Source organism: Trichoderma virens (genome assembly GCF_000170995.1).
Source record: "Trichoderma virens Gv29-8 chromosome Unknown TRIVIscaffold_74, whole genome shotgun sequence".
NCBI classification, from domain to species: Eukaryota; Fungi; Ascomycota; class Sordariomycetes; order Hypocreales; family Hypocreaceae; genus Trichoderma; species Trichoderma virens.
The window spans coordinates 202,835-230,619 of record NW_014013675.1 but is presented as its reverse complement, the minus strand read 5'-3'; the positions used below and the strand labels follow the sequence as shown (position 1 = coordinate 230,619).

Below are 27,785 nucleotides of genomic sequence, written 5' to 3'. Positions count from 1 at the left end.
TTCTCGAATACGAAATAGTGTCCCCGATGGATTTACTATGCGAACCAGGCTCCCCAGCTACTCCACCCCGAAAGACACCGTATGTCTGTACTGAGTATTGGGACGGCGGACCGTTTCTTACCTATCCGGTGAGGAAGGGCATGGTCCGAGTAGTTCCTCCACGTCTCCGAAGCCTTCTTGGCATAGATGTATCCAACGAGCCGTACCTGGAGGTTCTTTACCCCACACCAAAAGAGGATATCCAACCGTTTGTGCAGACATGGCTTTGGTTCGGACTGTTTGCCGAAATACTTGGCCTAAACGAGACCAGCCCTGGCCATCGCATCATTGAAGATTCCCTCGCCACCGAAGAGATTCGGAAATTGCACGAGACTTGTGTATCTGTTGCTGAGGAAGACGGTAGTCGATACCTTAGTGCCAGTGCCGTGCTGGAAGCTTCTCAAACCTTTGCCGAGAGGATGCAGCTTGTGCCTGACAAGCAACAGAGGTTCATATACATGCGTGATTGCCTTCATTATGCTTGTTTGATGATGTTCTCTGTCTCGAATTTGGATGAAACGGTGCGATACTCGATATGTGCCCTTGGAGAGTACTTCACCACAGGGTTATTTCGAATTGTTGCGCAGTCGAACCCCAAATTAGATGTTCCCATTGTAGGATTCAGTTGGCATCAAAATTATATGCAGGCTGGTGGCACGATGGACAAGCAAATGCTTCAACGAGGATGGTGCCCGAGCGAAACTGAAAAGATCCGATCTCAGTTTCAGGGACTGCATACGATGCATCATATAGCACAGTTGCAGAGACCTAATGCTAATCAGGATCATTCGAACTGTACCCGCCATCTATGCACAGCCTTTCAGATGGATATAGAGACCTATAAGCCTTCACACGTCTCTGATGGCTGCAACTGTGATCTCATTGGTATTGACGAGAGAGCAACGTCTTTAATTCTCCGTAGTACCGATACTTATCCTATCATACGTTTTGAGCAGATAGGAGATGGAGTAGATGACTTTGAGCTTGTAGTGGAACCGTACGAGCCGGGTGTTCCGTATGTCGCCCTCTCTCATGTGAGTACTCTCCTAAATCTACGTGAATATGATGACCCGCTAAGATCCAATAGGTTTGGGCCAACGGTTTGGGAAATCCAAAAGCCAACTCTCTTCCAAGATGCCAAATAAAACATGTGGCCAAGTTAATAGCTTCAATGCAGGCCGAAATAGAGACAGGAGATGCAGAATACAGAACCGAATACCGTATCTGGATTGACACTCTTTGTTGCCCTATAGAGCTTGGGGGTAAACTGATCGCGCTTGAGCGGATTGCTAGTGTTTACAAGAATGCAGCTCATGTTCTTGTTCTAGACGCATCCTTGACCGGATTTGATTCTCAAGACACTCATCCTGCGGAGTTGATGTTGCGTATATACGGAGCATCTCCCTGGATGAGACGATTATGGACCCTTCAAGGTATATTGGAACAGTTTACCTAAACCGCATTCGCTAATATCTCAGAAACTAATGTATGTGTATAGAGGGTGCACTGACGAAAAGCCTATATATACAATTCGCGGATAAGGCGGTTAACAGCTACGCATTACTCGTCAAGCTCTATGCTGCTGGTAACGTCGATGCGCGCTATATGAGGATATGGCAAGACGTCATGAGTGCAGTAAGTAGTTATCCTCCTATCCATGATTAAATGCGTGAGAAGACCAAACCTAATAGTGATTCATATAGTACAATGAACTCCAAGGTCTTCTCAACGGAATAGAGGGCCTAACTATAAAGCAATCACCGCTCCTTAACCTTCAACGAGCACTGCAGTTCCGGACAGTGTCTGTTCCATCTGATGAACCGCTCTGTATCTCAACTTTGATGGGCCTCGATACAAAGTACATTGCTGCGGCCCCTGATGCAGAAACTCGGATGGCTCGCGCCTGGGAACTAATGAACAAGTCGCTCGGTAGCCTTCCCACGCGAGTTATATTTTATGCAGATGAAGTACTAAGCATACCTGGATGGCGATGGGCTCCCAGGAGTCTATTAGGTTCATCTGTCAAAGATCCTGTCTTGAGTATTGATGAGCGCGTGCTACGCTTGGCTGGAGATGGCCTGGCCGTACCAACACCTCTAGGCTTGAAAGTGGCTCTGCCTGGATGCCGCCTTATTCCACGTCCTCTGGTAGCCGGGCTTCCATTGCATCCCTGGCCTGGATCTATTAATGCCACAGAAGATCAAATCATTGTTCGCAATGCTGAAAGTGGCAAATGGTGCCGAGTAATAGATTGGTATCGCAGCAAGAAAATTGCGTCTTGGACAGACGAGGAGAGATCAGCCTTTGACAGAAAGCAAAATAATCCTCTCTGCAGAGAGATAGATTCCGGGAGATGCATCTTGATATATGATGAAAAGTCTCGGGCCGACGGGACAATCATCGCATGCATGGCTCAAATCGAAGAGGTTGGTGGAGATTTCGGACATGCCTCAATTACGCCCATAGAACTGCAAACTGGTCTACGAGTTCATCGAACAAGGGCGGTGGTTATGTCGCCGTTGAGCGATGAAGAAGTACTGATGATGACAATTTTCAGGGACCTGGCTACACTTGTAGCAATAGATCAAGAAACGTCCAATCTACAGACAATCGAAGATCGTGAGAGCGAGGACTGGAAGAACTGCATGGCCAAGGTTAAGGACAAGATGAAAGAAGTCATGGCGGAGGCATGGAAATCCAGTCCGGAGTTAAGACAAGCGGTTCAAAACAATATTGGTCCTGACCTGGAAGAGTACATGTGGGCTTTTATTCCCAAGGCCTTTTCTCACGATGTTGTGGTGGAGGAGACGCCAAGTGAGCAGCTTTGGTTCGTCGACTAGATAAGCAAAACATTTCTCTTTCATTATTCTGTTTTTAGCCAGTATAGCGAGAAACAAAAGTCATAGCGGCGCAAAATTCTCTCCGTTTAGTTAGGCAGCAACTCTATGATCTCTAAGAAACAAAGCTCAAAGTCTTGTTCAACTGTGAGAAGTGGTGTAAGCGTTGACCGGGAAATGCCAATGTTTACTTGAGCATACTAGAGTAGTAAGGGGAATATCTCGATGCATCTCCCCAATTTGATGGAACTATGTATATACCATGTGGTTAGTCATCTTCTGCAATTGGATATTATTCAGAAAGACGCGAAAATACGCGCCCAAATAGGGATTTAGACGTCATCCAGAGGGTGGAAATCCGGAGATAGTCCGACTACTCATAACTCGTCGTCTAGTTGCCGCCATCTCACTAGCCAACTTCCTTCTTCTCAACTAACGACATTGTGCTGACATTTCTATTCGCCCTTTGTTTAAAGACGAAAAAGGTTCCGCGATAATTAGCATTGCGTGAGATCGCCTCGCAGTTTCAGCGATACCTGCGTGCCAGAGAGAAAGAGCCAAGCTATTGAAAGCTGCACAGAAGAGCAAATCCACTCTGGACCAAGTCTTAAAAATGCAGGATGCGCCGGTAGACGATTCAACTCGACCTATCACCAGACATTCATGGCGCTCTACACAATTATTGAAGCAGTGGTACACTTCCAATTCTGCTTGGCCTTACCCAAGTGCAGAGCAAAAAAAGGAGCTCAGTCATCAAACAGGCTTGAGCGTTCGCCAAATATCACAATGGTTCGTAAACACGAGACGAAGAGATGCTGAGCGGCAAGGAAACGAAATACTTGACAGTAGCATCAATCCTGTGTCTTCATCGGTACCTACCTCTTTGGATCTGAATGAAGAACAACAGGACAACGTAAAGGCAATTGATCGCCGGCACCGCTCCTCTTCATCAGGTGCCATCTCCCAGGTTACAGTTCAAGGTGACTTGGCTGGGCTTGTCTCCCGGGATGATGTGCCAGTTAATGCTTCAGCTCTCTCAAGTTCTTGTTCTTCTTCTTACTCCCATGGCTCCGATCGTACAAGCCGTCATCATCGTAAGACGCGATGTGTAGCTTTGCGCCATACGGCGAGAGACGAGCCAGCAGAAGAGAACGATTCGCGGATTTATCAGTGTACCTTCTGCAGACACCTTCAAATCAAGATACGACTGGACGAGACACGAGGGGACACTCCATCTAGCTCTTGAGCGGTGGATATGCCTTCCCGCAGGACCTAAGAGATGGGACCTTGGAGATGCTGTTCCAAAATGTTCTCTGTGTGACTCATGTGATCCTACCGACGCTCATCTCGAGTCTCATCACATTTCCGACTGCGTCATGAAACCTCATTCATTGAGGACCTTCCATAGAAAAGACCATCTACATCAGCATTTACGTCTTGCACACGGCATTGACAAAATGATACCGTCTATGAACTCCTGGCGGTCGAAAATCTCCGAAATAAAATCGCGATGCGGGTTTTGCGAAGAAACCTTTTCTCTTTGGTCAGATCGCAACGATCATCTAGTCGACCATTTTAGAAACGGCAAATCTATGAAAGACTGGAAAGGGGATAGAGGACTCGAACCTTCTGTTGCGATGCTTGTCCAGAGTGCAATGCCACCTTATCTCATAGGTAATGAGTCTCTGGACTTTGAGCCTTTTAGTGCTTCAAGGGGTATTTTGAAGAAAACTCTCTTGTCGCCAGAGACGCAGAACCCTCCAAATGTATTTGAAGTGCTTACAGCCCGTCTCGGCAATTTCGTCACTTCTGCACGCGAAAATGGCGATACCATCAATTGCGATATACTTCGTCGACAGGCGCGATTTATTTTGTACGGAGATGATGATCCATTAAATCAAACCCCTGCAGATAATGAGCAGTGGCTAACACTATTTAAAATCGGCCATGGATTGGCATCTGAATCTGGTCAGCAGCAGTTGGAGCACTCATTGGAAGATAAACCTTCCCAGCCAGCTGCAACTCCTAAGACAGCAACGCCAGTAGGATCAAACACAAACAATTCTGCCCTTTCATGTGGAACTGCAGAGAATAAATCGAGACCAAAGCTAACGGCGAGTCTATTATGCGATGACGTTGAGTCTAATCTTCCATGGTGGTGCCAAAGTCATGAATGCTTGGCAGAACTTATGCAAATGAGTCAAGAGTTTTCCTTGACGAGCCTTGGAACCATCAGGATTGAGGATGGATTGACGGGGGACCCTTAGCCCTGAGACGTTACCTTTCACACCAGAAGGATTTAATGAAACTTGTGTGAGCAAAGTTTTAAATTTAGTAGTCTTGCGGCTATATTAAATCCAGGGCTGTCTTATTAGACCTTGACGCACATCTCCAAACCATTGGAGTAGGGGAGCGTCAGATTTGTATAACCGCTTGTCGGAGACCTCAGGTGATCTAATAGCTCTTTGTATCTAGTGGCAGAACTAATTGAATTGTCGATGATGACAACAGCTCCAGACCTGAGCCTTGGTTCCAGCAGTTTCAGGGCGGGCAGAGCGACAGGAGCCCAAACTGGAAAACAGTTAGATGAGACGACTTTGGTCAGTATAATATCCAACTTACTATCTAGAAGGATCAGGTCAATCTGTGGGATGTTATTCTTCAACGTCTCGAGGAGATCCCCCTCTCTGAGATCGATATGACGGGTCACCAAGGAGTCACCAGCTTCCTTCCAGTGTTGACGAGCCCTCTCTGCTTTTGTATGCTCTTTTTCCGTGGCAATAACCTTACCCTCACCACCCAGGTGGTCGAGATTGCTTCCCACAGCCAATGCGAGATAGATGGTACTCACGCCGAAGCTGGTACCAATCTCAACAATATTGCGAGCTCCGATCGCTCTGGCAAGCTGGTAGACGAATTGACACTTATCCTGATCCAGCGCAATGAACTTGTCTCTCATTAAGTCATCAAATCCCTCGGGAGAGCTCAAATATGTAGATGGGAGAGCCGCTTCCTGGGTAAGGGACTCTTGGTGAAGACGGTTGAGCAGCGCATGGATGTGGTCAGGCGCCACAACTGGGTTTGGAGCCGGAGTTGACATGTCTGAAAGATGATGCAATTCTTCAAGATATACAACTGATATACCTCCTGTCTGCTTGGGATGCTGTTAAAACGCAAGTATAACCGCTCCTCTCACATGCCCTTTGGACGTTGGCCCTCTCATACAGTTTATATAGTAAGACTAATCGGCCTTGATCGGCGCTCCTCTCGTGGCGCCCTCCTGCTCATGTAATACGATCCCAAGAAACGGCCCACTATAAGTGCCATTTGACGCCCTAGGAGTTATGGCTGCCATGCATCAATTCAGCTTCTCGTCCATAATCGTTATTCTCCGTTCGCCGAGCCGAAACCGAGACGTCTGATCTGATCTGATTATTAGGGCAGTGCGGGGTAGCAGAAAGACCAAGTGCGGGGTACAAATGCAGAACACACAAGACGGAATTAAGCTTGATTCCTAGGAGGCCGATTATTGGAGATTTCTGAGCACAGCTTATTCTGAAGCTTGCTGATACAATTGAGGGAACTTATTGTCCAATGGCAGACATTGAACAAGTATCGATGTATCTTCGTGTATCCCGATCAATTGCATCGGATTGGTGTATAAAACATCCTCCAGCTGTTGAACGAGAGAGGAACTGCATGCATATGGACGGATCTGGTTCTCTTTCAACATTAATGTTTCCATCAATCACCAGTTACCTATGTAGAAGAAATTTTTTTTCATTATTGGAATCATCAGTCATATCAAAGCGTACAAAACATTTTTATCGTTTTACTCCAGGATGGGCAGCAGTCCCTTATCCTGGGCCTCCTTCACAGCCTTGTTGTAAACCTCCAATTTCTCTTCATACACCTTAACCAAGTCCTCTTGCGATTCCTCACGCTTGCCAGGAGAAGCATCACCACCTCCGAATGCCCTCACGGCAGCGTAGTAAACATCAGCAAGAGCATTGCAAACTCCCTGAACGCTCGATGTTTGACACTGGAAGTAGAGACTGCAGCATGTCGTGTTCAGCATTACATCTTAAGTTTTCACGATGAGTAAAATTGCTTTGACTTACTCGGCCTTGAAGTTGTTATCGATGCTGAGCTTGCCGCTCTCCGTGAATCGGTTTTGGATACGGTAGTTCTGGTAACCAAAATCGTGGCGGTAGCAGGCAGGCACAAAGGGGAATCCAAAAGGGTTATCAGGTGAGCTGGTGCAGCCGTCAGAGGTCCAGTCAAGAGTAGCCGGGTTCTTAGCGTTGCGGCGAGAAATGAAGTCGGGGAGAGTGAGGCTGAAGAGATATTGGTCTGTGATGGCTGTGATGCTGGTCTGGCGCCGGTTCACTGCCGCGTCAGAGGCCGGCAGCGCCAAAACTGCCGGAGCAAGAGTGGCCAGAACAGTTGCGAACTTCATGATGAGAGGATAGAGCCTTTTGCTTTAATGGCAACTTTAGGGAACTGTGTAGCCAGCTCTCTTTCAGATTCAAGAGCGAATGATTCTTTCTTATATACACGACTCTAATCTATCTTTACGGTCATTTGTAATGCCAATACCACCTGGATATCCATCGTCCACGTAAGGGAAGCTATGCACTAGGTTGGAATCGGCGTAGAACATATGCCGAAGAGGCCAAAGCTTGATGAAGTTTCCGCCCATATCATGGACCTGCCCGAAGGAGGATATTTTTTATATGATGCCAAGAACCTTCTCCAGAAGCCTTCCGCATCCCGAATGGTCGCTGATCGCCCACGGACGGCTCTGCCCTTCCTGGTTGGGCGGTGCCGGTTAGGGCCCGGTAACAAGAACGGCAAGGCGCCGGCTTGTCTACATTTTAGGATGAGTTTGCGGGCGATCGGAGGGAACAAAGCATAATACAGATGCGCGAATAATTTTGCTATTTGGGTTGAAAGGTTAAACTCTCTATTTGGTGAAGAACAGAAACAGGCACAAGTCTCACGGCAGTGGCTGAAATTTGGGGCCTGTGAGGAGGACTCTGTAATGAACTAAGAAGCGTGTACAGCTATTGGTCATTTTGTGTGAATCGGTTTTTGACGGGCAAGCTCCGAAATTGCGGCTTCTCCTCTGGGCTATTTGCCGGCGCTTGTACGGAGCACAAGGCGGAGAACCTTGTTCAAGACCACCTTTGTTGCATTTAAGTGCTGAGCCAAGCATGTCAATGTGTCGTATTCTCTTTAACCAGGTCAAATGACTATTTTAACTCATAGCCTAATGCCATTAGTGCGCAGGTACAGCGGAGTTTTGCATGTGAAAATTTGCTAGTACCGCAAGTTCTCTGAGATCTTACACACACACATACTCTCTCTCTCATCTTCGATCACGACTTTTTTATCCAAATGATTCGCCTCTTCTTCCGAATTTTAATTGTATATCATGCTTCTTCTAACACTAATGTAATGCATCTCAAGAAATAACTAGCAACTATATTGATTATGTCAATAAGTGGTTCCCATGCATTTATGATGGATCCTTCGTGGTTCTAGGGCCCATGAACACCGTATTAGCTAGTGGCTTCTGAGGACCCTCATATCCAACGCGATTTCTAGCTCATTGGCGCCGCATCCGCCGCTTAAAACCCAAACTTATAAGAGAGGAAAATTCCTTATCAGCATGCCCAAATGCCGTAATTGCATTTCATTTCCAATGAAGACTTTTTTGCTCTCGTTGGTACGCATTATCAAGGGATCGTATTAATGCCGATGCAGATTTAGAGAATCCGATCAACCACATTTCCGTCCCACAATCTCTTCAATTGTCTTATTTATACCTCAATCATCATGTAAACTTCCTGGCGTATATTGAAAACCTAGACTTCGTTATGTATAACCCGTTACTCAGGCCTTTCTACCGGTCGTCGAGGTATCTCCAACCTTATGAATCGGGCCTACAACCTTACCTATGAGCTTGCTCTACGCCATTCCTCCATCTTCCGTGTATCAGGAACAGTACTACTTAGCTAAACTCTGATGAGTCTTTTTTATAGCATCTGGCGCTGGCATCCTTTTTCTCATCCTTCCAGATGGAGCCACTTGATCCGAGGGACTAGTACAGCCAATATTGGGTGGACCATCGCAGCACAAGCTTTGAGAAAGAACTTACCAAAATATACTATGTATGTTGCAGATCACTGATCGTCAGGCTAGTGCTACTATTTGCGTCCCAGTCGAATAATCAGAATATCTCAATTGGGGGCCGTTCAGCATGTAGTGGAAATACAACACAACAGTCTCCTCGTTTATGCCTTCTCAGATCCAGCGGCAACATCACAGTAATAGCAGATGCCGAAGATGAAGATGGAAGTGGTGATTCTCACGAAAGCCATGTCAATCAACATCGGAAGCGCTAGCACATAGCATTGCCGTCATAAGAGTCTGGGTATAGACACACCACTGATGAACGCATTCCACTTGCTATTACATCAAGTTCCAAAAAATAGGTACACTCTCCGAATAAAGATCAATGGCATAAATATAGGTACGCGCCTCAACAGCGTTTCAGTGCATATCTAGATCTAAGCAGCGACTTTGACCATGCAGCTTATGTGTCGTATAGAAAATCATTTGTAATTTTACCATCTTCGCTATTCTTCAATTTATACTCAATTCACATTAGGCGGTCGATAATATTAGCTTAATGGCGGATCAGATATTTCCATCACCATTACATTTTATCTCATCGTCTGTCCGATATATAGGAACAAGTTATGATCATCATTCAGCTCATGATTACAGTCATTTTTTAAGTGTGTCTCGAGAGGTCAGACAGTTTCAGAGCACAAATCACAGATCATGCAACGGCATTGAACGCTCTACGAGGTATTCGTCATGGAACACCAATCATATAGTCAAATCCACGCGATGCCTGAGGCCGCACATGCGCACAGATGCCTATTCCTGGTCCATGTCCAAAGTCGCCGTTAGCAATAGCTCGGTCAGATTCCCTAGTTCCTCTTACGCGCTGTAACGTGAAGCCTTGGAGGCAGCCCATTCGCCAGCTTTCCGAAAGTCACGATGCCGTTCTTCCATTGCGTCTCGTGATTTGAGGGAATTTTGCCCCCACGGCCACCATTTCCCCAGCTCCAGAAGCGTAGCAACCAAGCTAATACATCGGAAGAATCCCATTATCTAGGCGCGGGGTTGGCAGAGAGGGGCAGGCTGAACCCCTCGAATCGCTTTGGCGCCTGTATAAGGCAGTTAAGGTGCCATTTAGACACGGAACACGATGCCCGTTTCGGGGCCAAAAAATCGCATCTTGCAGATGAATAATTTTTAATCTCCTTTGTGCTTGTGCGTATAAAGCATGTCACATCAAAGACTTGGAGGAGGGGCACACAAGATTCCATGTCCTTTTGGCAGAAACGGAGTGTATGACAACCATTCTAATGGCAATGGAAATGCCAAGCATGGATATTGTCTTTGCTTTGCAAGAGAGGCAAACATCTTCTCATACTATCAGGACATCATCTCGTAGCAAGAGGGTCTAGAGATTCGCAAAGCCTCTTTCGATAGTAGGAAGAGGATCCCTGTAGTGAGGGCGACGGTGATAGTGGAGGTTTACTGAGACATGCACGTAGTTGGCGCCACCAACGAGTACCACCATACATGCACACTATTCATTCACCCACTCAATCAATGAATCATGTAATCCTCCTGTGGGATTGTTTCTGAAAAGCAAAATGGGCTTGCAGCTGCAGGTCGGTGATTCACCGACTCTATATACCCACTGTCCAGTTAAATCTACATCTATGGAGTGCATGTAGGCGACATCTCTCTTTGTCAAGGATCATATGCAGCCCGCAGTGGACCCTTGATCATGAGCGCGTGCATCTTTCTTGTTCCAGATAGGTTAACACATCTTGCATCCCTCGATTTAGGAGTGGAGATATGCAGAGGGCAGCGTGTTTCTTGCAGTCGGAACATCAGTACCGGATTTTCAACGATAAGGGCCTCCTATCATCTCTCGCCTTCTCGTGCTCAGCTCTGGGCAAATTGATGTAATTGGCCATCATCGCATCAGCTATCGATGTTGGTAACCGACCTCGCATCAAGTCTGTGTAGTACAGAATCCGGAGCAAATCACTACATGTCCAAAGCCCGTTCTCTTCGTCTTGTGGTGGTAGTGGAACCTGACCGGGGCGAATGGAACAGGCGGGTTGTTATCGCCTCCTTGCAATAGTGGCTGATTACTAGACGCCCATCATCGTCAGTTGGTGTTTGCTCTTTTTATTACTGTGAGACATATTCATGGGGGTACAGCAGGCTCTCCAATTTGCTAGTATTCTCGCTATTCATTCCGCCACCACTTCGCATGACCTGTCACGTCAGTCTATTGCTGCACAGGTCTACAAATTACTCCATGCATTACGGAGTATACAGGCTCATTCTGTATTGACAATCAAGTACAAGTATTCAGTCTCTAGAGTGAATAACGATGGCCCGCCATTATGTGGACATGGACTTCGGCATCTTGTACCCTCCCTTTGGAGCATATGCCGTCCCGCCCACCTAACCTTCTTGCAGAACTTGATCCTACCTCTCTTTTTGCGGTGAAGCTTTGGAGTATTAAAATCGCAGGTCCCGTTTAGCTTCCATAAAGTATTTCCTCCAGGTGCTCATTTTCATGGGATACCAGCCGTCTACTCTACTCTTCTCACACCTACCATTGCTATCCAAATAGCCATCCCGAGGTGCCTGCAATGGGCCGCCTATCAGGAAGAGGAACATGGCCGTGGCGCTCGTCAGAGGGGCTGGTGACCTTTGCGGTCGCATTTGCAGTGTTTACAGTAAGTAATAGAGCGTGTGAGTGAGTGCCAAATTTGAAGAGAGGGCTAATTGATGTCGGTTCACAGGACGGGTTGGTGTATGATCTGGTTATACCATTTCTACCAGAGCTCTTCACGGGTCGGCTGAAGACACCTCCAGAAGATGGTTAGAACCAGCCGCGTTTCATTAACGGCAATATTTCAATCTTGCTGACGTTAGTGGCCGATCAAAGTCGACTATTGGGCTGCACTATCTCTCGAGTCTTTCGGAATGGCACTGCTTATCACCAACTGTATGTTAACCAATTTTTCACTCAGCAGCCCTCCCAAGCTACATAAACTGATCCGCGTCTAGGGATTGCTGGATACCTCGCCGATGGAAGCGTTTCAAAAAGTCGTCCGTTTCTTGTTGGCATCGGTGTTATGCTTATCGCCACCCTGCTCTTCTTTCTGAGCACAGATCCGTACCTCATCATCTTCGCCCGTGCTCTGCAAGGAGCCTCTGAGGCCCTCGTATGGGTGTCAGGCATCGCTTTTCTAGTCTCGCAGGTGGACGAAGCTAATTTAGGAGTGTGTATGGGTTACACAACGCTAGGTGCTACAGTCGGTGAGCTCATCGGACCTCTACTCGGTGGCTACTTATATGAAAAGTTGGGACACTGGGCTGTGTTTGGTGTAGTAGAAGTGGTGATTGCAGCAGACATTGTTCTTCGGCTCCTAGTCAAAGAAAAAGAAACAGAATCACCACAGCAAACCCTGGCGGATGCAGTAAAGGGGGTTTCTGACACAGACGCTCTGTTGGGTAACTCAGTCGTGGTATCTCATGGAACGCTAGATCACGCTGCGTCGACGGATCTAGAACGTGGAGGGGAGGACGATCGATCGGCACTCTCTGGTACTACCGACTGTGGAGGTGATGACGAGGATGTATCTGCATTGAGGACGCTGGGCTGGAACTGGCTCTCCAGTGTCATCGGCGCGGCGATAGCATGCGTCGTCCGGTCAGCCTTGGAAGCCGTAAGCTCACGACGTGTATCAAATCTCCTATTTGGAATACAGCTAACAACCTCCAACAGACCATCCCAATCTACGTTCTTCGCCATTTTGGCTGGACTTCATCTGCCGGCGGCGGTGTCATGTTCGCATTACTTTTACCCATGGTGGGCGGTCCATGGGTTGGCAAGTATACAACTTTGCACGGCCCTCGCTGGTTTAGCACCATAGCATCTCTCGCATGCGGTGTCTTCATAGTCACTCTGGGCTTTCTCACAGGGGATGATCCCACTACTCAAATTCTCTTTGTTGTGAATGTTGGGTTCATTGGACTCTGCATCTCGCTCGGTACAACGACTCAGACAACCGCCATCTCCGCAGCCGCTCAGAGAGTCGAGGCTTTAAGGAGCCGGATTCGAGCCAGCGGTAGGGAACTAAGTTGGGGGTTAAGAATGCTGACTCCTGGTATGATGCTCAGCGGCCTGAGCTCGGCCTGGGCCTTGGGCCTTTTCCTTGGTCCTGCTTGTGGAAGTATTTTCCACTTTAGCACAAACCAGGAGTGGCTGCATTTGTGCTGTTTCTTGGGGGTCTTGTGCGTGGTTACAAGCATCTATTGTTCCTTTACATGGAAAAAGTGGCGGTAAATTGCAAGTTCTTTCACGCTTTCAGTATACGTTGATGCAGCGGCCAACTTGACGATTCATGATATATGACTTAATGATACAAAGATATCTTTGCCCAGTCTCGCATTGATGATATGGTAAGAAAGGGGAAGATAAGAGGCGAAGAATGAACAAAAAGAGAAAAAAAAAACAAGGCGAAATAGCAATTGCACGTTTCGATCGTGCGACCTCCGGGTTATGAGCCCGGCGCGCTTCCACTGCGCCAAATTGCTTTCGATTCGCTTGTTGAATGACGACTGTCATAAATTGCTAGGTATAGATGGATGGATTTGTGGATGTGAAAATTTGAATCCGCAGGTGGAGTGGGGAATAGCGTCCAAGATGGAGTTGTGAGTCAGAATGGAAATGGATCATCAGGATTGCTACCAAGAATTAGTGTGGAGCCGGATATCATGATAACAAAGAGAAAAATACGAGATACAATATGACAGAGCGCGTAATTAGATGCGATAGTGCACATTACAAAGGTTTATCGTGGGACGTACAGGTTTATAAGTTTATAAAGTATTAACTATAGGCAAGGCGACACTGTATCCAATAAACTGATTCATCCATCAACTATTCAACGGCATATTGCTATTAGGCAATAGCCATGTGTCTATAGAGTGCTGTTCAGTACCTATACAGTTAAAATAAAATGAATGGCGCTGGTGACAGAGCTCAACACATGGGAACCAGGTAATGTGCGAATGCTGTACAAAAGGCACCACCAACGTATCCTTTCTAGAGATGATCTAGCTGGCTTCAGTATAACAGAAGAGAGGCATAGACTGGACTGTGTATTTCCACCTATATTCGAAACGTGTAACTGCTTAGTCATGAGTTATGCACATTACATAGCTCGAGCTCCTGCTGCAAAGCTTCATGAGCCAAAAGATGGTCCTGTTTGCTAACGTGGAATCAAGCTGTAGGCAATGCAGAGTAATAGATGATCTAAGGGAAATTTACCATTCGGAAAGAGAACCCATATATCAACTATACAAGAAAAGTTAATAGGGGAAGCGTCTATACTTTATTCACGAGTCACGAGTATATAAGATGTTGCTTGAGGGCCATATCCTCGCATGAAACATGTCATGAGAACGTATTATACCCATTCAAGCGCATTGCCCTGGTCGTGCTCATATAACTACGAAACTCGGCCTATTTCCAAGTCCCGAAATATACTAGAGAGGTCAGAACAAGAATATGATTGGTACGTGGCTGCGGTACTTATTGCGGCCGCGGCAAGTGTAGCAGTACCGACAGACCCCATATCAGTGCAAGGTGCACCCATTAGAACTTCTATCCAATTACAGTAGAGGACTGTATACATCTAGTCTTGTTAAAAGAGCCACTATTTTCGTGGGTTTGTGCTTTACTGATGGATAGCTTAGGGTTCTGGGGAATGCAGCCAGGACCATATGTGTCAGTCTTAAAATATCTTGGTATCCATTCCGAGATAAAGTATCAACGAGGTTTTTCATCAAATGCCGCGCGAAATAAATTCTGAATGTCGAAATTGTTTGTTATTAAGTCGGACTGATGAATAACAGGCTATCATACCTGAAGGAACCTTGATGTCTTCCCCCACACAAGTCCATCAAGGTCCACGCATCTTCTCACCCAATCTAAAACTACCAAAAAAATAATGTGAGCTTGTACAAGTAGACTGCCACAAATAAAGGCGAATCAGGTTACCATCAAGGTTCTCATTGGTAAATAGGATAATAGCAAACAACGATGGACATTCAAGGCTTCATCCGTCATCTATCGACATCACAACAAACGGCCATCAACCATACTTTACCAAGAGCAAAACGACGGCGATCTAAACTGACATAATTGAAGAACCATGTCTGAAGGATATGATGAAGTATACGATGTCATCATCGTTGGTGCTGGACCCTGTGGTCTCTCCACGGCTTCCCGACTCCGCGAGCACACTCCGGCTGCCCTCTTCACCGACGAAGAGCACCGCCGTTTCCATTGGATCGGAAAATACGGCAAGCATGTCAATCTCAAGCATGTGAAAAGTGGGAAAATATCGCAAACCAGTTCCTCTCGACCCGAGTACAAGATGCTCGTCTTGGACGCTACGGATAACAAGTGGTTAGGCCGATGGAATCATCTCTTCAAGATGTATGATATTTCGCATTTGCGCAGCCCGATGCTATGGCATGTGGATCCCCTTGATAGAGATGCGCTTCTAGCACACGCATACGCTCATCAGCGAGAGGATGAGCTGGTCGAGATCCGCAACTGTGTCGGCAAGGAGATTAGCAAACACGGGAGCAAAAAGATGGCCAAGGGCCGCGTATGTGGTGGCAAGTATGTCAACTTCGGCTCCCTGACCTTTCTATATAGAGTATGCTAACGGAAGAACAAAAGACAAGAAGCAAGGATTTCCATCAACCTCAGAGAACGAAATGATTACTATACACCATCTCAATCCCTCTTTCGCGACCATTGTGAGCATGTGGCAGGACGATACAACCTTGGAGAGCAGCTCATCCGCAAGGAGACACTGCAAGACATCGACTACGGTGAAGTTAGGGGTGTTTCCGTAGACGGCACAAAGCTCTTTACTGTCACTACAGATGCAACTCGACACTACTATGCCAAAACCGTTGTCCTCGCCGTCGGGCCAGCCAATACCCCTAAGATCCCACCTCTCCCGTCTGCTCCTCTCACAGCGAGCGGCTTGCCTCCTCAAGCATGCCACAGTATGCAAATCAAAGAATTTCCCGACCCCCTTGTCAAATCACGCATCGCCGCCGGTATCCCTACCAATGTTCTCATCATTGGCGGCGGCCTTACTTCCGCACAGCTCGCCGTGCTTGCCCTGAAAAGGGGTGTCACCAAAATATGGCACCTCATGCGCGGCCCTCTTCGCATCAAACATTTCGACGTCGATCTTTCATGGATGGGCAAATACAAAAACGCGGAGCAAGCACGGTTTTGGACCGCAGATTCAGATCTTGAACGCCTCGAAATTATAAAGGAGGCCCGAGGTGGTGGTAGTCTCACGCCTCTTTATTACAAGAAAGTGAAAAAATACATTGCATCCGGCAATATCGAACTTCGCACTCACACAACACTAGTGGACGCTGAGATGAAGGATATAGACGGATCTAGTTTCTGGTCCATCAAGACGGAGCCGCCTATTGCGGGATTGCCCCTCTTTGACTACATATACTTCGCTACAGGAATCCAAACGGACTTTACTAGCCTGCCATATCTGCAAACCATGTTACAAAAGTATCCCATTCATGGGCATGGCGGATTCCCTTGCATAAATGAGGACCTTATGTGGAAAGATGGTGTTCCCCTATTCTTAGCCGGACGGCTGGGTGCTCTACAGCTTGGGCCAGCAGCCCCGAATATTGGCGGGGCTAAAGTTGCTGCAGAGAGAGTGGCGTGGGCCATTGAAGATATAATTAAGCTGGATGGGTTGCAGGAAGGCCATGAGCATAGCAATGGGCTCGTGAGTTATCTCTCAGGCCACGGAAATATGTACAGCATTCTACAGGAGTCAAATTAGCATTTAGGTTGCAATATAGGGGAAGCATAATAGTCAATCAAATCGGTAAATATATGTAGTCAAGCAAACGCTCTCTACCTCTTATCATTAATCGTACGTATAGTGTCTTAAAAAGAAAGCCCCTCGCTTCAACTGTCAATAACTCTCCACCAACAGTTTCACCTCTAGGTATTACAAAGCCTAAATACCGCCTGCGGCAATATCCATTTAAACCCGCTCAGCGTTACCGCTGCTGTCATCCAGGCCAGCGAGATGGCCATCCTGCGCCTTGACCATGACGTGCTTTTGAAGAGCAGCACGCGGCGGCCACTTGGCGTTGAAAACCTCGTCCAACTCCTCAAGAGTGCGACCACGGGTCTCAACACCGAAGACGAACCAGCAGAAGCCGTAGATGAGGTTAAGACCGACAAAAATGAGGTAGTAGCGCCAGTTGATAGCTTCAAGAGCAACGGCAGTCACATAGGTGTTGTAGAGGTTGGCGCAGTTTGACATGATGACGTGCTATGAGAAAGGTTGGTTAGCAACTGTGACAGATGCTGAGAAAGGCCGTGTAAAATAGGGATAAACTTACGACTCCCATACCCTTGGCACGGGTAGGATTGGCCAAAACTTCGGCACAATAAGTGGCAGTCAGGGGAGTGTACACGAAAGAGTAGGCGCAGCCGAAGAGGAAGATCTAGAAGGAGAATGTCAGAGCAGGTCGCAACAATAATATGGAGCATCATTAGACTGAGTGCATCACTTACCATGGCAACACCACCGTTGGAGAAGGCGGAGCTAATGCCCTCCGAGCCATGCTCAAACTTGGCGGAGAATCCTGTGACAGCAGCGAATAAGCTGGCAAGGACAAGACTTCCGACCCAGAGCTTGGTACGACGACCAATCTTGTCGTTGGTTGCAGATCCAGCAACAGCGCCGGTGCAAGAAACAATAGAGTTGGCAAAAGAGAGGAGCAGTCGGCGCTCAACAGAGACGATACCGAGGAGCTTGTACATGGAAGGGAGGTAATACGTCAAGACAGAGTTTCCAGACAGCTGGGCGAAGAAGGACATGAAAGCCATCATGGTGAATCGCCAGCGGGAGTTGTGGTCCTTGACCAGAGCCCAGAAGTCGAAAATGCTCGACGACTTCTGCAGTTCGATCGAGGCCTCGAATTCGCGCAGCTCAAGCTGGACCATGGGGTGGTTGCTGTCACCACCTCCGTGGTACTTGGCCAGGATTGCAGCAGCCTTGTCCTTCTTTCCCCACATAGTGAGCCATCGAGGAGATTCGGGGATGAAGATGGCGCCGATGAAGATGAAAAACGGGGGGATGAGCTGGAGACCCATGGGCAGACGGAAGGCCAGTTCGCTATTGTTCTTGGCAGAGGCATATGTGACTCCCGTGGCGAGAATAGCACCGGTGTAGAAGACTGTTTAGTATCATTTCCTAGTTAGCAATCTACAATGGAGGCCCCTTTTTTGACCAAGGAAGCTCTCTACTCACAGGTGTTGTAGTAACCAACCACACGGGCTCGCCATTGGGGAGGGGCCAACTCGAGGGCGTATGTGGGCGCAGACGAAGTTCCGATGGAGACACCGAATCCGAGGGCAAAACGACCTCCGAGGAGGTAGGCATCGGACTTGGAGGCCGTCTGGACGATGGCACCGACCATGATGAAGAGGGAACCGGTCATCATACCCGCGCGACGGCCAAAGTAATCGCAAATGGGACCAGTGAAGAGAGAGCCGACCATATTACCAATGGTGTAAATCATGAAGATGCTGTAAAGAGGAGCGTGTGAGATACTGCAGACAAACGGTAGATGCTAGCATTAACACAACTTACATTCCTGTGGCAGAGCCGAGCTCCGTGTGATGGAAGTAGGTCTGGTACTGCGTCATGGCATTGATGGAGCTGAAAATGGACTGTTTGAATTGTCAGACATCGTGCCTCGCTCGAAATCACACTATACAATGCAAGAGTCTCTTTACTTACACCATCGAAACCAGATGACGTCGCGTTCAAAGCGGCCACGAGGAGGATCAGGTACAGCTGAATGCTCGTCCACGACCAGGGATCCAGCGGCGCCCCAGTAACCGTCTCATGGAAGTGTGTGTTGCCCTGAACCTCGGTGACGCTACCAATGGCGGCCTTGTCAATGTGGTCGCCATTGATCGATCCATGGTCGACGACCGGCTCAGGCCGGGAATCGTCCTTCTCCGCCATTGCTCTGATATCGCGTTTGTCGTTTCTCCTTGAATCTTTTGCTTGGGAGAATTCTGCACGCTACTGAGAGTGAGCAGCAGCGTTCGGATGCCGGCAAGGGAAGGGAGAGGTGGAAAGGCTGATGAAAGGAAGGGATGTACGCAAGATTGACAGCGGGCCGAGATCTCTTTATGGGTTTCGCGCAGTCCAACGAGACGTAGGTAACGAAAAGGCTACGGCTATCACTTCCCCATTCTCCACGGAGAGCCACGAGGCAAGGCCCAATTCTGACAAGGGTATGTAACCAAGCACGAGATGTAGGTTGCAATCCGTCACCCACTTGGCTCAGAAGCGGCAACAAAAGCCCTATCTCCTCCGTCCGCAATGTCTCAGTGCTCGGAAGAGAAAACGAAGAAAAAGCGCCACAACTCGTGGGCCTCCGCAGTTTTCCCCCATCTTTTGTTCCCCCACCGAGCACCAGGGATCAATAAGCACTCGAACCATTGAGCTGGGTCTAGGGCTAGCGGCGGCAAGACTTTGGAGACGCGGAGAGATGGGGTAACAGTGTTGTAAATGCATGCGTACAAAGTGCCGTATACGGTTTAGCTGTGGTGAATGGGCAGCTCACCGGTGGATTTGCCGCTCAACTGTGAGACTTTGGTCGGCTATTCCACCAGATTTTCGTCCGCCACTCAGGGGGGGAAGCTTTACAATGAGACGATGCAGTCGACATGTGCATGGGTGCATGGCATCTTGAATGAGGCTCAAAAGGCGTTCCGTTACTCACCTCACCGGAAATCGAGCTGAACTGCTCAGCCACGATCGTTGAGGCACGGCAGCCGTACCGAGTAATACATGTATATCCTGTACAGAGCATGTACAATTTTGGGGCTTATCTAGATGCAGACTGGCGGCTGACCCCCAACGAGATGGTAATTCACCGAACATGTCCTAGCCACACAGAGATTGGAGTCCTCTCTGTTTCTCTCATTGTGCAAAAGCCTACATTGTACTAGCAAAAGCCACTGCCCTCTTCCGTACAGTACATAGTATACACAGACATGACTGAGCGTATGGTTATTCACAAACAGACACTGTAGGCTATCACATAATATTCCAGGGTTCGTGCATAAGCAGTGTGTCTTTTCGCACTCCCAAATCCAGCGGCGCCCATACCTCAGACGGCAACAAGAATGAGCAAACGAGGTGTGGCTTACTGCATGAACAAGGGATAAGAACATTCTTGCTCAATCCGCGCACTGCCGTTGGTCAGTTTTCCCTCTTGAGTAGCTCCGACCTCCTCCTTGTAGATCCCTTTTATCCATTTGCTCGCTGCACCCTGATCGTATTGCTCACGCGCCCACCATCCGCTATCTGCGTGCATATCTTTCTTTCCAGATACCGAGTGAGTCTGTGTCCAAACACCTAACACCGCCGGGTAGACTTGTCTGCCGAATCGCTATCCTTCAGCAGCCATATCTCAACGTCAGCTCAGCATCGATGCTCGACGATAAACCCCACCAACCCAACCCCCCGTGTACCACCCCAACGTTGCGAGGCGCCTCTTGGCACAGTCTTGCCTATCTACAGTATTTCATCGTCAGCGGTGACAGAGTAGCCCTGATCAGAACGTTTCATCACGGCGAGGCCACGCCCTGGGCTCGACCCCCACGGAAGCCTGTATGGGTCTGCAAGAGCTCGAGGTCCCGCTTCGGGCCAGCCAAGCGAGATCCTCATCCATATCTACAGAGCTGTCAAGGTCAAATGATGGAAAATAATCTTGGAGAAAATCATTAATATGGTCCTAGCCGCAGCAGATGTTACCTTGATGCTCCACATAGAGCTATGGAGGACCCGGGACGAGATGCTAGAAGCTCATGATGCCCTGCACGAAGCTTCGTCTCTTATGAAAGACTTGTATTACTATGACTGCTATTTTGAGTCTTCCTGCGGGTTCCCCGCACACGGCCGACGCTTGTTGAAGCCCCCAGCTTGAATTTAACCTGGCCGCGCCCTGCGGTTGGTCCCCCACAGAATGGGGTTGCAACTCTTACACGAGACAAGCTCATCAAGAACACTGAAAAGAGAATTATGAGTATTCTGGACATTGACAAATACGAGAGAATGACACACAGTTGGCTTTACTTGGTTTTCATTTCTCCTTTCTCCCTTTTCCTTTTTTCCATTTTTTCCATCGTGGGTCTAGGAAAATACGCTATTGAAAGCTTCAATATTCTGTATTGCCTCGTGCGCCCCTTTCTTTCTATTTCGCCTTGGACCCCCAATATCAGCATGGAGCTTTGAGCCAGATGACCGCCGTTAGACAACATCGGAAACATGGAGGTGGCTTGACTTTTTTTTTTTTCGCGGTGGCGCCTGATGGAAGCATCGTCCCGATTGAATAGCTCAACTGCGGATAGACTTGTTGCAACGTGAGCTTGGTCCAGCTGGAGTTGCGAGGGGGTCAAGTGGTGAGATGTTGGTTTGACGCATACTGATAAGGCTTAGCAGCAATCCATGCAGTATTATCGGACAACAAACTCGGCCTCGGTCTGTTATCTCTCTCCCGTCGAGGACTTATCGACTTCATCTTTGATATGATATGCGACTATCAATGTGCGTCAACCGATACGCTTCCCGGTGATATGAAAATACCCCGAGACGTACTACGAAATAATACACGCCCAAGCACACTCAGTCAAAAGCAAGATGGGCACCTAGGTACTCTAGTGGAATGTCATCAAATTTACACGGGCGGCGGTGAGTCCATCTGTACGTGTATTCGAAAGTTATCACATTGCCCTACCATCTATAGCTGCAAACGACGCGCCAACACACCAGCCGAATATAAACAAGGCTTGCAAGAATATGGCACAAACTGCCGAGTTCGTTGTCAGCGCGTTAGTCACGAGAACCGGCTAAATCCTCGACGTCCTGTTATATGCCGGTAGCCTTGGCAATTACCTGTAGCCTTTCACACCTCGAGCCTCCGATCATTACTCTGCAAACCGAAAGAAGAGTCTTGAACTTGACCAAGACCATTTGCCAGCAGGCCTAAGCAATGCTCAATTGCTGGCTCCCTGCGTTTCCAGCATTTAGGACTCTGGCATCCAGGCGCCAGTTATGGCATGATGCATTTCCCAGATAACGACTAGCAGAATCCCCCTCGCCAAGTCCTTGGCTATGACTGCCGAGCATAAAGAAGCTGGCGTTGAAGTCAATGCACAGAGATCTTTAGTTGCTGTTTTTGTGTCTCGTACCCTTCACATACTTGTAGTGTAAAAGATTCACAACTCTCAAAGTAAGGCGTACCTAGGTACAATTTCCGTAAGGAGATATGCCTCGGCATCTCTCCCTCACTACCGGTGCACGAAGCAACTGCGTTCATTTTTAAACATAGAGACTAGCCAATCTAACGCGGGAAGTGAGACGAGACCCGCCATCTTGTTTGAACCAGCGTAGTACGGGACTTTCAAGCTTCCTCATAGAGTAAGCTGTCGCTCTGTCCGATGCAATGTTAAATTTTCCCCGTGAGAAAAAAATAGTTGACTGCCACTTTAAAAGAGCTTCTATTGCAGTATATACATGGCATTGATCCAACAGTTGTGAGATTGAATCCCAACCTATTGTATTCGCACCAATTCCACTCTCTCAAATCATCTGGTTTTGCGGTTTTCTTTTCCGCGGCCAATACGAAGTACGACGCCACGAAACTAGGGCCATCCAATCGCCTACGAGACTTGGTTCCCCGATAGCCACAGTGTCCCAGCTGAGCCCGACTTTAATACTCGGCCAACCGAGTCATTGGGGGTCCGTCCTAGCACCAGTTACTATCTTCAGCCGCGGCTACCAAGTGTAGACTCCAGCACAAAAGACTCAAGGACCAAGGACAACAACAAAGTAATCAGAAGACGCCGCGAACCAGCAACAATGCCTCTCATCTCCAAGATTGCCACCGGCGCCGTGGGTGCCATCCACATCTACATCCTCACGCTCGAAATGTTCCTCTGGGACACCCCCCGCGGCCACAAGGCCTTCAAGCTGGCGCCGGACTTTGCCACAAAGACAAAGGTGCTGGCGGCCAACCAGGGCCTGTACAACGGCTTCCTTGCCGCAGGGCTGATCTGGGGGCTCACCCATCCGGTGGAGGAGTTTGCGGCGCAGATCAGACTCTTCTTCCTGGGGTGCGTGGGAGTGGCCGGCGTGTACGGCGCGGCAACGGCGAGCAAGAGGATTTTGTATGTGCAAGCCTTGCCGGCGGCAGTGTCCATTGTGGCCACGATGCTTGGATGGTGAGAGTTTATGAGGAATTACTAGAAGCACGGTTGCGGGTGTGTGCATGTATGTGTATCGTATGTATCTCTACAATGGCATTTATCTCAAGATTAAGCAACTCGCATATTGCCGCGCCAAGTATTTGCACAAGTAAGATAAGAGAGGGAGTGATCGCCAACTATATTCACCTCTGGCTGTTGCAAGGACGCATTTTCTGTCAATCACATTGAAACCATAGCCAAGCATTTCGGCAATAGATAGTGAAGCCCCAAAACATACACGTAATTAACACGATGCAAAATTTCATGGTGTTTTCCAAAAAGCAAATAAATGGGTGGTCCGTGCGCGTCGCGACTCGGATAAGCCAAAGACGCGGTCCATCAGCTTTCAAAAGGTTCTCTCATGGATTAGCAGAGAGGCAATCAGGCTTCTAAGCTACCAATCGATAGCGAAAATATAATTTAATCATGCCTGCAACAAAGCGCCAAAGACCGCCAGCGAGGGCATCTTCAGTAGCAAGCAAAAGAAGTTCATCTCGTTCCGTCTCTCAACCAGCAAAGCCGCAAGATGCGACGCCACCAAGCAGCGATTCCGACTTTGAGGCTGAAGGCGACATGGAAGAAAGCGCCCCTGAGAATGGCACCAAAAAGCGAAAAATAGCTTCTGCCTCACGCTCAGTCAAATTCGATGGCATTCTCTCAAAGAGACTCTTTGGCCAAGAAGCCAGAAAAGCGGCAAAGGAGGAGACATGCTTCCCATCTTTACGCCAGCATTCCGTCTTATACCACAGGCCCCTCCTCTTGGATGAACAAGTTGGATCTCAAGGTCGCAAGGCTTTGCTCTCGTGGTTCGACTCAGTCAGCCAATCGCGGTCCATGCCGTGGCGGAAAGATTGGGTAGACCCCAAGACGATATCAGACCCAACTGAGCTCCGAAAGACACTCGAAAAGCGGGCCTATGAGGTATGGATCAGCGAAATCATGCTGCAGCAGACTCGCGTGGCCGTTGTCATCGATTACTGGAGTCGCTGGATGGACAAGTGGCCAACGATCCACGACCTGGCGGCGGCCAAGTCGGAAGATGTGCTTGCTGCGTGGAGCGGACTCGGGTATTACAGCCGTGCGACGAGGATTCATGAAGCGGCGAAGCTGGCAGTTGGTGATTCTGACATGAAAGGCCTTTTGCCGTCTTCAGCAAAGGATCTTGAAGCAAAGATGCCCGGCGTCGGACGATATACTGCCGGCGCCATTTCATGCATCGTTTTCGGTCGCGCAGAGCCAATGGTCGACGGCAACGTGCTGCGAGTATTGAGCAGACAGCTGGGCATTCACGGCAACATCAAGACGGGCAAAGCCGTCATTGACGCCATTTGGGCTGCGGCAGATGCCATCGTCAAAGCCACGGCCGAACTAGACAGTGACGATGGCAAGACAAGCTCAGAGCCCAACGACAGACCGGGACGATGGGGCCAGGCGCTGATGGAGCTGGGCAGCACAATCTGCACTCCAAACCCGAACTGCTCTCAGTGTCCTATTACGTCAACTTGTCGCGTCTATAAAGAAGGGGAGCTCAAGGCCACCAAGGCAAAGGAGAAGTCCCCGAGGATGGTCGACATTGAAGATTTATGCATCCTATGTGAAGAGTTTGACGACAACGAGGGCGACAGCGACGAGGACTCGACTCAAGACAAGAAACGCGGCAACGTCAAGAAGACGGAAGCAAAGCAAAGCAAGCAGCCTACACTGGCGGCATTTGCGTTTACGAGGAAAACTGTCAGCAGCTCATCATCCCCTTCACCATCTCCGTCAACGACAACCTCGGCCGCTTCCAAGGCAAGCATGGATACAATCACCAGCTACGCCCGCCGATTCCCCGTCAAGGCCGTCAAGAAGGCCGTCCGCGAAGAAGAAACGCTCGTCTGCGCCATCCGCCGAAGCGACGGTCAGTTTCTCATCCACCGCCGACCCCTTAAGGGCCTTCTTGCGGGGCTATGGGAGTTTCCCAGCAAATTGCTCGAGCCGTCGACGAAGCCGGATAAGAAGAAGCGCGAGCGAATGGCCCTTGATTACGTGTCGGACTTGTTGAATGGTGGAAAGGGTAGTAAAAAGACAAAGCCAACGATATCGTGCGAGGGCGAGTTGGGGAGTGTGCCGTGGCTTTTTTCGCACATCAAGTTGACAATGCATGTTTACCTGTTTGAGGTGGGAGATGATGCCGTGGTGGCAGAAGATGAAGAGCAGCCGAGACGGTGGGTGGCTGGTGTTGACGTCGACGGTGAATCGATGGGAACGGGAATGAAGAAATGCTGGGAGATGGTGAAGGAATCAGTGGGGGGGCTATAGAATGATGGATGAAAGGAGGAGACGGGATACTTTTTTTTAACAAGACTACGTTTAATTTCAGGGATTGTCAGTTGGAAAATTGGTACAGGTAGACGATGAAATGGGATATGGGCGTTTGGATGTGAGATTGGAGATGCATATTGCCGGCCAGGGAATTAACTAGATTAGGCAAAGTTAAAGTGTTTAGATACACAAAGAAACTTGACGATTTCGAGGATGACTTCATTGTTGTAGCCACACTTATATTCCTTTTCAAGTACTATATTGTGCATCTCTACCTAGTATTAGACGTCGATCTGTTTGGTGTGGAGGGGCATCTCTATATGCAATATCGGAGATGCGATACGGGAAGTATCAGCGAGACAACTATGCGAACTGATTACTCCCGTTCCATTAGAAAATTATTTCAAAAAATAAACCCAACAGAGTGAATTGTACATGATACTACATCAATACTCTTCTTTTACCACCTGGTAGCCAGGATCATGTCTGCTTTCCCCCATGGGTTTTGCCACGTCTAGGGTAGGCGGATGTAATCGATAGCTGGCGAAAGGGGCTGTCGGTGGAGGCCGTGACCGACGATTCGTACATACTAAGCCAGATTTCTTCCCCGCCCTTTTGCTCTCCCAACCTTTGGAATACGCCATCTGGCCCGTCTGCAAGGTAAGCGAAACATTGGGCAGGGAGAACCAAGGCGCGGGCTGTGCCGCATCGACAGAAACAAGGCAATGCTAACTGGCCGTCTCGTCGCAGGTCCCGCACGTGCCCTCGATCCTACCCGAAGCTCCGAAGCCGATCTTGAAATCCGGATCGGCGATTCTGTCTGCTGTGTCACTCATTTCACCGGTCACTGCTCTTGTACGGCATTACACACGAAACGAAACGACACCATGTCTGGCCTCGACACCCCCGATATCCTGGCCGCGTACGACGACGTCCGCAACGACAAGAAGGACACCAACTGGATGCTCCTCTCGTATGCCGCGGCCGTGGGCAACAAGCTGACGCTGACCCAGACGGGAACAGGCGGGCTCGGCGAGCTCGTGGGCGCCCTGGACGACGAACAGGTGCAGTACGGCTACGTGCGGATCGAGTACGCCAACGACAAGGAGAGCACGCGCGTCAAGTTTGTGCTGATTGTCTGGATCGGCAAGAACACAAAGGTGATGCGAAAAGCGCGAGTCAGCGTCGAGAGCGGCGACGTCAAGAAGGCGCTGCAGCACCACCACTTGGCCATTACGGCCGAGGAGCGGTCGGAGCTGAAGGAGGACGACCTTGTGAAGCTATTGCGGAAGTCCGGAGGCGCAGACTACAACGGTGGACGGGGTTGATTTGGACCTAATATGGAGGTGAAAAGGGGGGGGGGGAGAAGGGGGGGAAGACGACGGAATGGAGTCAAGGACGAAAGAGCACAGGACAGAGTGGATAGATGGATAGAATGAGGGGAGCCCAAAAGAAAACAAAAATCTGGACATATCGATATAGAACTACATATACGTGACTAGTACTTAGTTGATGGCATGACGATGACATGATATATGAGAATGATGGAGTGAGCACATGCAAAGCAGATGGAACGGAGTGAGAGACGAGACGAGAGCCGACTAAAAGAGAATGGCAAAAAAAGGAAGAAAGAAACAAGAAGACAAGAAGACAAGAAGAGACAGAAAGAAATAAGACTAGAACAGATGACGAGCAAGCGAGACCGAAGCTGCAGCTGTGCTCTGATGTGGACAGACAGATGGGTCGAGATGACAACAAAACGTCCAGACCCTGATGGACCACGGCTTGTGACGGACAGTGGGCGATTGGCCAGGCTGTAAGTAGGATAGCTGCGATGGTTACAAGCAAGCGATCCGAGACATGCGGTGTGTACAGTAGTAGAGAGAGGATATTATCCGAAGAAGCATGCAGTGTACTGTACTCGTACATACGGAGGAGGAGGATGAGAGGCTGGTAGACGACTCCATCGTGTATATGTTTTACCTCTAGTACAGTAGCATGCTTGCTATACCTGCCATGTGCATTTCTGTAACCGATGATATCCATCCCTCCAGTCCACAGAAGAGACAGTGAGCATA

General features: G+C 48.7%; 10 protein-coding genes across 10 annotated transcripts; 7 read left to right on the top strand and 3 right to left on the bottom strand.

Moving 5' to 3' along the window:
- Window positions 1–26: 26 nt before the first annotated feature.
- On the top strand, window positions 27–2,879 carry TRIVIDRAFT_70226 (uncharacterized protein; the record flags this gene model as incomplete). Its single annotated transcript, XM_014099909.1, has 4 exons — window positions 27–1,073; window positions 1,127–1,472; window positions 1,538–1,674; window positions 1,743–2,879. 4 exons carry the CDS (start codon window positions 27–29, stop codon window positions 2,877–2,879), a joined length of 2,667 nt encoding a protein of 888 aa, XP_013955384.1.
- Window positions 2,880–3,489: 610 nt separating this feature from the next.
- Window positions 3,490–4,122, top strand: TRIVIDRAFT_51881 (uncharacterized protein; the record flags this gene model as incomplete). The annotated part of the gene is made up of 1 exon (XM_014099908.1): window positions 3,490–4,122. The coding sequence occupies one exon, from the start codon at window positions 3,490–3,492 to the stop codon at window positions 4,120–4,122; it is 633 nt and encodes a 210-aa protein (XP_013955383.1).
- A 1,125-nt stretch (window positions 4,123–5,247) lies between these two features.
- On the bottom strand, window positions 5,248–5,976 carry TRIVIDRAFT_70227 (uncharacterized protein; the record flags this gene model as incomplete). The annotated part of the gene is made up of 2 exons (XM_014099907.1): window positions 5,248–5,447; window positions 5,499–5,976. 2 exons carry the CDS (start codon window positions 5,974–5,976, stop codon window positions 5,248–5,250), a joined length of 678 nt encoding a protein of 225 aa, XP_013955382.1.
- Window positions 5,977–6,639: 663 nt separating this feature from the next.
- On the bottom strand, window positions 6,640–7,366 carry TRIVIDRAFT_78354 (uncharacterized protein; the record flags this gene model as incomplete). The annotated part of the gene is made up of 2 exons (XM_014099906.1): window positions 6,640–6,931; window positions 6,998–7,366. 2 exons carry the CDS (start codon window positions 7,333–7,335, stop codon window positions 6,709–6,711), a joined length of 561 nt encoding a protein of 186 aa, XP_013955381.1.
- A 4,269-nt stretch (window positions 7,367–11,635) lies between these two features.
- On the top strand, window positions 11,636–13,338 carry TRIVIDRAFT_70229 (uncharacterized protein; the record flags this gene model as incomplete). Its single annotated transcript, XM_014099905.1, has 4 exons — window positions 11,636–11,722; window positions 11,922–11,994; window positions 12,057–12,718; window positions 12,778–13,338. 4 exons carry the CDS (start codon window positions 11,636–11,638, stop codon window positions 13,336–13,338), a joined length of 1,383 nt encoding a protein of 460 aa, XP_013955380.1.
- A 1,873-nt stretch (window positions 13,339–15,211) lies between these two features.
- TRIVIDRAFT_51802 (uncharacterized protein) lies at window positions 15,212–16,900 on the top strand (the record flags this gene model as incomplete). Its single annotated transcript, XM_014099904.1, has 2 exons — window positions 15,212–15,687; window positions 15,748–16,900. 2 exons carry the CDS (start codon window positions 15,212–15,214, stop codon window positions 16,898–16,900), a joined length of 1,629 nt encoding a protein of 542 aa, XP_013955379.1.
- Window positions 16,901–16,947: 47 nt separating this feature from the next.
- TRIVIDRAFT_78356 (uncharacterized protein) lies at window positions 16,948–19,108 on the bottom strand (the record flags this gene model as incomplete). Its single annotated transcript, XM_014099903.1, has 6 exons — window positions 16,948–17,401; window positions 17,472–17,576; window positions 17,647–18,311; window positions 18,386–18,663; window positions 18,728–18,774; window positions 18,878–19,108. 6 exons carry the CDS (start codon window positions 19,106–19,108, stop codon window positions 17,108–17,110), a joined length of 1,620 nt encoding a protein of 539 aa, XP_013955378.1.
- A 3,909-nt stretch (window positions 19,109–23,017) lies between these two features.
- On the top strand, window positions 23,018–23,383 carry TRIVIDRAFT_59579 (uncharacterized protein; the record flags this gene model as incomplete). The annotated part of the gene is made up of 1 exon (XM_014099902.1): window positions 23,018–23,383. One exon carries the CDS (start codon window positions 23,018–23,020, stop codon window positions 23,381–23,383), a length of 366 nt encoding a protein of 121 aa, XP_013955377.1.
- Window positions 23,384–23,829: 446 nt separating this feature from the next.
- Window positions 23,830–25,704, top strand: TRIVIDRAFT_51858 (uncharacterized protein; the record flags this gene model as incomplete). Its single annotated transcript, XM_014099901.1, has 1 exon — window positions 23,830–25,704. The coding sequence occupies one exon, from the start codon at window positions 23,830–23,832 to the stop codon at window positions 25,702–25,704; it is 1,875 nt and encodes a 624-aa protein (XP_013955376.1).
- Window positions 25,705–26,594: 890 nt separating this feature from the next.
- On the top strand, window positions 26,595–27,035 carry TRIVIDRAFT_51877 (uncharacterized protein; the record flags this gene model as incomplete). The annotated part of the gene is made up of 1 exon (XM_014099900.1): window positions 26,595–27,035. One exon carries the CDS (start codon window positions 26,595–26,597, stop codon window positions 27,033–27,035), a length of 441 nt encoding a protein of 146 aa, XP_013955375.1.
- Window positions 27,036–27,785: the final 750 nt, after the last annotated feature.